General features: G+C 39.2%; 1 protein-coding gene across 1 annotated transcript in view; it reads left to right on the forward strand.

Annotated features, from left to right (window-relative positions):
- The window catches only part of LOC127526942 (trace amine-associated receptor 13c-like), a 28312-nt gene extending 22362 nt beyond the window's left edge, over positions 1 to 5950 (forward strand). Inside the window, exon 2 of the mRNA XM_051924183.1 lies at positions 4935 to 5950. Within this exon, the coding sequence (XP_051780143.1) occupies positions 4935 to 5623 (689 nt within the window). The 3' untranslated portion in view covers positions 5624 to 5950. The remainder of the gene's footprint in view (positions 1 to 4934) is intronic.
- Positions 5951 to 7348: the final 1398 nt, after the last annotated feature.

The raw sequence follows: 7348 nt of genomic DNA on the forward strand, positions 1-7348 counted from the left end.
CTTATTATTCCATACCTCACTTACACTCACCTACCCCCCCTTCCTCATTTGCTATATACTACCTTTGATTCTTGTATGTCTAATCATTTTCCTCTGATGATGACTCCTGGTAGAAGTTTAAAGCTTAGGAATAAATAACTATTTTAAGACATGTGACTCATCTTCTCCCTTTGTGGATTACTAGCTACAAATATACTGTATATATACAGTATTCATAGTCATTTTCCAACCCGCTATATCTTAACACAGGGTCACAGTGGTCTGCTGGAGCCAATCCCAGCCAACACAGGGTGCAAGGCAAAAACAAATCCCTGGGCAGGGTGCCAACCCACCACAAGGCACATACACACACATCAAGCACACACTAGGGACAATTTAGGAATGCCAATGCACCTAACCTACATGTCTTTGGACTGTGGGAGGAAACCCATGCATATACGGGGAGAACATGCAAACTCCATGCAGGGAGGACCTGGGAAGTGAACCCAGGTCTCCTTACTGCGAGGCAGCAGCGCCACCGTGCCACTCCTACAGTATTCATATAATTTTATATCCTTCCATAGTGGTATGGCGGTAATTCTAAGATGAAGAAAGAAAAATAACCTAAAGAAAAGACACACTTAACTTCTTTTAATATTGGCTGACACTAACAATAATACAATTTTGAAGAAAGCTCCTGGCAAAGTATGATACGGGTGTGGGTTCCCTGCAGTCAGCTCTGGCCACTTTGAGAGGGCAGATGGTATTTTTCCTAGGTACTGGCAAGAGTGATGTATTCCATTTGTCTGTAGGTTGAGCTTCAATTTTCAGTGTAGTTACAAGAGCAGTCTTTAGTTTCAAAATAAGAACAGACCAATTTTAAATAGCACACAGTAACTGCTGACCATAAGTTGACCACCACCAAACAAGAGGTACATTTGTTCTGCTCTATTTGTCTGTTCTTATCTCTATTTCTCCTTCTCCCTGTTAGTCTGCTTTTGTGGCTTAAATGATTCAGCTGTTTCTTTTCATTGCCTCAGTTTCCCTCTTAAGTCAAGGTAATGCGGAATAAAACTCACAGATCACATTGGCACACTATAAATGTTTGGCTACAGCAGCAAATTGAGATGATGTTATGTGATTGCTAGAAATATGATGTAAACACCACATGACACATGATATTATATAACATGGTAAGACAGTCTGTGAATTTTGTTTGAAAAAAAAGTCTTTGTTAGAATGAATGTTCTTCAGCAAAATATACACTGCTAAAAAAAATAAGGGCACACTTAATCATTGCAGTCTAACACCAAGTCAATTAGGCTTCAAGGGTATCAATCTGTCTAGTTAGGAAGCATAAGCAATTGTGAATCAGCTTCACCTGCTTTGGTGCAAATGAAAGTGACAAGTGTACTGGAGAGGCAATAGCAAGACAACCCAAAAAAGGGAATTGTTTTGGGGGTGGCCACTCTCCTTATCCTTCCTGACATATTCTTCTCTTGTTTTGCATTTTGTTAGTGTCTATGTCACTACTGGTAGTATGAGGCAGTACCTGCAGTCTCCAGAAGGGCACATCCACAAGTGCCATCCCAAGAGTTTTTACTGTTTCTCCCAGCACAATCTTATAAGCATGGAGGAGGTATAAGGAGACAGGCCAATACATGAGGAGAAAGAGGAGGAGCTCTACAAGATGACCTCCAGCTGGCTACTGGTGTGCATGCTCCTGACCAACTGTCAGAAACAGATTCCATAAGGGTGACATGAGGACCCAATGTCTTCTAGTGGAACCTGTGCTGACAGCCATTCACCACGCAGCTTGAGTGGCAATTGCCAGAGAATACCACAATTGGTAGCTCTGCCATTAGTGTCCCATTCTCTTCACAGATAAGAGCAGGTTCATATTGAACACACAAGACAGATGTGAAAGAGTCTGGAGACACCATAGTGAACATTATGTAGAATGCAATATCATCCAGCATTGCTGGTGTGGTGATGGTTCAGTGGTGGTCTGGAGAGGCATATCCTTGGAAGGTCGCACAGACCTCCATGTGCTAGGCAACGGTACCTTGACTGCTGTTAGATACCAAGATAAAATACCCAGAGCCACTGTCAGAACTTATACTGGTGCAGTGGGCCCTGGCTTCCTCCTGGTTCAGGACAACGCCCATCGTCATGTGGCCAGAGTGTGTGGGCAGGTCCTAACACAAATGACTGTAGGTTCACTGATCCATCACTTACAATCATTTTTGCTGATGACCACCATTACTTGTCTAATGGTAACTAAACACCTTATAGAAAAGAGGTGTCTCATCTTGTGCCTTGGTGTGCTTCCAACAACCAAGTGCTCAATACCACCAAGACAGTGGAAATGGTCACTGATTTTCATAAACAGCAATTACAACCTCTACCACTAGAAATGAATGATTCTGTAGTCAACAGGGTGGAATCCTTCAAATTTTAGGCATAACTATAACAAGTGCTCTTAGCTTGGACGTTAACACCACTTTAACTACTAAAACGGCACAGCAGTGATTATACCTCTTGTACCAACTAAAGAAATTAAATATTTCCCCGCCAATCCTAGTTCAATTTCACAAAGCCATAATAGAAATTGTAATCACATTAGATAGATAGATAGATAGATAGATTTAGGTATCCCACACTCAACAAGAGTAGAAAATCTTTGCCCTTGGTTGGCACAGTTGGTACAGATTTTCATACCAACTTATTTCTTGTTTAGAAACCAAATCTTGCTTTTAATGTCATATAATGTTTAATTATATCTATTGTGGCTGGGTGCAGGAATGACAGGATGGGCAGCAGTCAGGGCCGGATTTTCCTATAGGCTAACTAGGCTTCAGCCTAGGGCCTCAAGATCAAGAGGGGCCTACATTCAAATTGTTAGCAAAATTTTATTATCTCTCATGTAATTTACAAACTTAAAAATGGAAGGTGAAAGGGCCTCATAAGTGGAATAGCCTAGGGCCTCTTTTCATATAAATCCGGCCCTGGCAGCAGTGAAAAGCCGGGACTCCAACCAGGTCATCCCGTTTAAAGCAATTGTTTGTAATCAAAACTTCATGCCTCCAGGACACAGACAATAAAGGGTTAAGCTCTTCAACTTTTATGGAAGGGTCATTCTTTGGAGCTCCTGCATTATAATGCCTCCTTCCGGCAGCTGGCTTCCTTATACTTTGTGAACCAGGAGGGGTGAACTAAGTGCCTTCACTGAACGATTTCTTGGTGCTGCAGGGAAACAAGAAGAAGGGAACATTAGCAACAGCGCCCCCTCTCACCCAGGCAGGCTATCACATACCCTTGATTGAGCCAGTGAGGAGATCCTCTGACGCACATGCATGACACTATGTACCTGCAAATGATAACTAAAATTTCCAGACTGGGCTAACCTCAATGTGTAAAAAAAACGAAAAAAGAAATGAAAATCTTCAGCTAGATAGATAGATAGATAGATAGATAGATAGATAGATAGATAGATAGATAGATAGATAGATAGATAGATAGATAGATAGATAGATAGATAGATAGATAGATAGATAGATAGATACTTTATTAATCCCGATGGGAAATTCACATTCTTCAGCAGCAGCATACTGATACAATAAATAATATTAAATTAAAGAATGATAATAATACAGGTGAAAAAAAAAAAAAAAAAAAAAAAAAACAGATAATAACTATGTATAATTTTAAATATTAACGTTTACCCCCCCTGGTGGAATTAAAGAGTCGCATAGTTTGGGGGAGGAACGATCTCCTCAATCTGTCTGTGGAGCAGGACAGTGACAGCAGTCTGTCGCTGAAGCTGCTCTTCTGTCTGGAGATGACATTATTTAGTGGATGCAGTGGATTCTCCATAATTGATAGGATCCTGCTGAGCGCCCTTCGCTCTGCCACAGATGTTAAACTGTCCAGCTCCATGCCAACAATAGAGCCTGCCTTCCTCACTAGTTTGTCCAGGCGTGAGGCGTCTTTCCTCTTAATGCTGCCTCTCCAGCACACCACTGCGTAGAAGAGGGCGCTCGCCACAACTGTTTGATAGAACATCTGCAGCATCTTATTTCAGATGTTGAAGGAAGCCAGCCTTCTAAGGAAGTATAACCGGCTTTGTCCTTTCTTGCACAGTGCATCAGTATTGGCAGTCCAGTCTAATTTATCATCCAGCTGCACTCCCAGATATTTATAGGTCTGCACCATCTGCACACTGCAGTATTCCAGAACTTAAAGATAAAATGTATTATATACTTATTGAAACTAATGTCTAAAATAACAGTCAAAAAAGTGTGTAATAAAAATGAATATTTTGTGAAATTAAGATGAATGTAAAAATATATAAAACACCTTTTTTATGAAAAAGTCCCATATATTTTCAAGCATGTTCAGGTGCAGTGTTTTTAACACTGCATTTCTTATATATTATTTAAACATACGTATGATCAAGTGGGAGTGGTTACAGATCAAACGGTAAGTCAACTAATTAGCTTTTATTCTCCTTGATAGAGCCACACAGTCTGTGTCCTAGAGGCATCTTATATAAAGGCAAGTAGCCTGTTCTACCAGCAACACATTCACATTCTGAAACACGTGCTACTAAACAAGGTGTATTGAAATGCAAGATGAGGACTTGGTGTTGTACTGCTATTATCCTGGTAACGTTTCCTGCATCAAAGAAGCACGAGGAGCTGCAGCTTCTCTATTCCTCTACATTACTGCAGCAGGAGCGGTGATGCTAACCTTCTTTGGAAATCTGGTGGTCATTATTTCGATATCTCATTTCCGGCAGCTCCACACGCCAACTAACATACTTGTCCTCTCACTGGCTGTAGCAGACTTTTTAGTTGGAGTTGTTGTTATGCCATTTATGACAATTCAGTCAATTGAAACTTGCTGGTATTTCGGAGAAAAAATGTGCATAATATATACGATAGTTTTATCAGGTTTGACTACTGCGTCGATGATGAATTTAGCAGTGATAGCTATCGATAGATACCTCGCTATTTCTAATCCCATGATGTACGCCATCAGGGTTTCGGTTCGTTTGACTTGCTTTTGGGCTGTTTCAGTGTGGCTTGTGACTCTTTCTTACGTTCTTACATGGTTGTTTTTAAATGGAAACCCCGAAGGACCTAAAGATTTCGATCCTTGTCCGGGTGATTGTGTATTTGTGTTAAATTTAACTTGGGGTACAATAGATCTTGTTTTTACCTTTATTTTGCCTGTTTCTGTAATGGTGATTCTTTACACGAGAATTATTATAATAGCAAAGCGGCATGTAAAAGCAATCTCAAAACAACAAAGGGTACATGTGGCCAGAAAAAATAATAATACGACAGCAATAAAAAAGTCCGAAACAAAAGCTTCAAAAACTTTAGGTATTGTGGTTTTAGTTTTCCTGCTTTGCTGGTTGCCGTTCTATATTTGTACTATTCTTAATCAGTTTCTCAGTTACCCAGTCCCTTCCGTTGTATTCCGTGCATTTTGGTGGCTGGCTTTTCTCAACTCCGGCATCAATCCAATAATTTATGGATTATTTTATCCTTGGTTTCGCAAATCGTTTAAACTCATGGTAACATTTCAGATTTGTAGTCACGGATCTTCTCTAATTAATCTAATTTCTGAAAAATAGGTTCACGATCGTGTTGCATAACGACACTCTAATTAAAATACATTGAAAGTGCAAGAGTAATGCATTTGGAAGTCGTCGCATTTTCGCTTATAAAGTCACTTCTTCTTCTATTATCCCAGTCGCTCCTTGTAAGCAATTTTACCACTGTGATTGTGAGTCACTTTGGACGAATGTAGAAAGCACACAACAATTGTAAAGGCTGCCGTGCCAAACAGCATCGCAGATTCACTGAGTCTTAAGATGTGAGGGGGTTAACTACCCAGTACACCGGCTTCAGCAACAATTGACTTATTTTGTACCTATAAATTGCCTGTTAGATCATTATTATACAAATAAGTTCCTTATGTCATACACATTTTTTAGATGACTGTCTTGTAAATATAAAAAGTATTATACAGTATTTCCAATCCCATGTTAAGGAATAAAAAAAAGTCTTTACGTATGATTTTGAAAGATTTATGTTGGTTTAGATTAATTTATACTTCATAATTTTCTTATGGGCGGCAAGGTGGCGCAGTGGGTAGCGCTGCTGCCTCACAGTTAGGAGACCCGGATGGAGTTTGTATCTTCTCCCCGTGTCTGCGTGGGTTTCCTCCGGGTGCTCCGGTTTCCTCCCACAGTCCAAAGACATGCAGGTTAGGTGCATTGGCGATTCTAAATTGTCCCTAGTGTGTGCTTGGTGTGTGTGTGTGTGCCATGCGGTGGGCTGGCGCCCTACCCAGGGTTTGTTTCCTGCCTTGCGCCCTGTGTTGGCTGGGATTGGCTCCAGCAGACCCCCGTGACCCTGTAGTTAGGATATAGCGGGTTGGATAATGGGTGGATGGATGTATATTTTTTTTTATTTTATAAAATAATGATTATTGGAAAATATTGGAATAAGATATATAAAATCACCTACATTTTTATTACAAATTGCAGAACATGCACTGTATTTATGACGGAACTTTGCCGGGTGGGTCCTTTCACTTATTTGTGGTTTGTATTACAAAATAGTGTTGTTTGTTTTAAATTTTTTATACCATTACGCATATTTTTAATTAATTAATTTATTTTTCCCTCCCCATGTCTGTGTGCATTCTCCAGTTTCCTCCTTCTTCCCTGAGACATATCTGTTAAGATTATCTAGAAAGTCTGTATGGTCTCTAAGTTTTGTGTGTATATTTCTCCTGTTTTGTGCCTAATCTTACTGGGAAAAGCTATGGGTCCTCCTAATCCTACTTTGGAAAATTAATTGATTGATTTATAAAACTTAATAATTATCTGTGTCACATCAAAAATATTTAAAATGTTAATAGTTACAGCAAATTGAAAGAAATATGCAGTGTCTTTTTGAGAGGTTTTTCTGTTCAATGTTAGTGAATATGTAAAATTCAAAGTAGGTTTTACCCTGTGTGAGGGTAAACAAGTATTAAAAATTGTGGAGGATGTTTAAACACAAAGAAAAAGTCTTCACAAAGGATCAATAAAGTAAGAGAACATTAGCATGTATTGAGAATTGTGTTTTTTTGTGTGTTACCTTCTTCAATTGTATTAATCTATTAGTCTGTAATGTTCACTCTGCATGATAAAAATTACTTTCTGTAGAAATTAAGGGCAATGAAGAAGGCTGTTTTGTTTAGCAATTTGTTTAATTTATTATTTTAAACCTTAATTTAAAGGAGATTGCTATGTAATAATTATATTATCTGGTTGGAGTTGTCAATAATCAATTGCGTTATCCTGAAA

Source organism: Erpetoichthys calabaricus, chromosome 3, assembly GCF_900747795.2.
Source record: "Erpetoichthys calabaricus chromosome 3, fErpCal1.3, whole genome shotgun sequence".
NCBI lineage: Eukaryota > Metazoa > Chordata > Cladistia > Polypteriformes > Polypteridae > Erpetoichthys > Erpetoichthys calabaricus.